Source organism: Fulmarus glacialis, unplaced genomic scaffold (genome assembly GCF_000690835.1).
Source record: "Fulmarus glacialis isolate BGI_N327 unplaced genomic scaffold, ASM69083v1 scaffold19646, whole genome shotgun sequence".
In the NCBI taxonomy this organism is placed as follows: domain Eukaryota; kingdom Metazoa; phylum Chordata; class Aves; order Procellariiformes; family Procellariidae; genus Fulmarus; species Fulmarus glacialis.
The window spans coordinates 12390-12730 of NW_009216451.1; the positions used below are offsets into that span (position 1 = coordinate 12390).

Below are 341 nucleotides of genomic sequence, written 5' to 3' on the forward strand. Positions count from 1 at the left end.
TGTGTGTCGCGTGCTTCCATTGCGTCAGGGTGGACTGACTCAAGTGTGCCGGGGATGGATGGGGAAAGGGATGTGGCAGCGTGGCATTGCATGTCGGCATGGGGTATTGGCTCAGCGCAGCGTGCCACGGCATGGCCGCCGGCTCGCAGCAAGGGGAGCGCAGGGGTGGGGACAGGGCTGTGCTTCCCCTTGGTGGAGGCAGGCGAAGGTGGAGTTATCCCTTTGTTCATCCCCGGGGAGCTGGTCTGACGGGAATTGGAGTAGCAGTGGGGTGCAGCAGGCGAGTGGCTCCGGTGGCCTGGTCCTGGTCCCAGTCCTAGCCCTGGTCCTGCCTGGCCATG

The 341-nt window shown here is 64.8% G+C and overlaps 1 protein-coding gene across 1 annotated transcript in view; it reads left to right on the forward strand.

The window, feature by feature from the left end:
* Positions 1 to 98: 98 nt before the first annotated feature.
* The window catches only part of TMEM54 (transmembrane protein 54), a 2516-nt gene continuing 2273 nt past the window's right edge, over positions 99 to 341 (forward strand). Inside the window, exon 1 of the mRNA XM_009579321.1 lies at positions 99 to 165. Coding sequence (XP_009577616.1) covers positions 99 to 165 — 67 coding nt within the window. The remainder of the gene's footprint in view (positions 166 to 341) is intronic.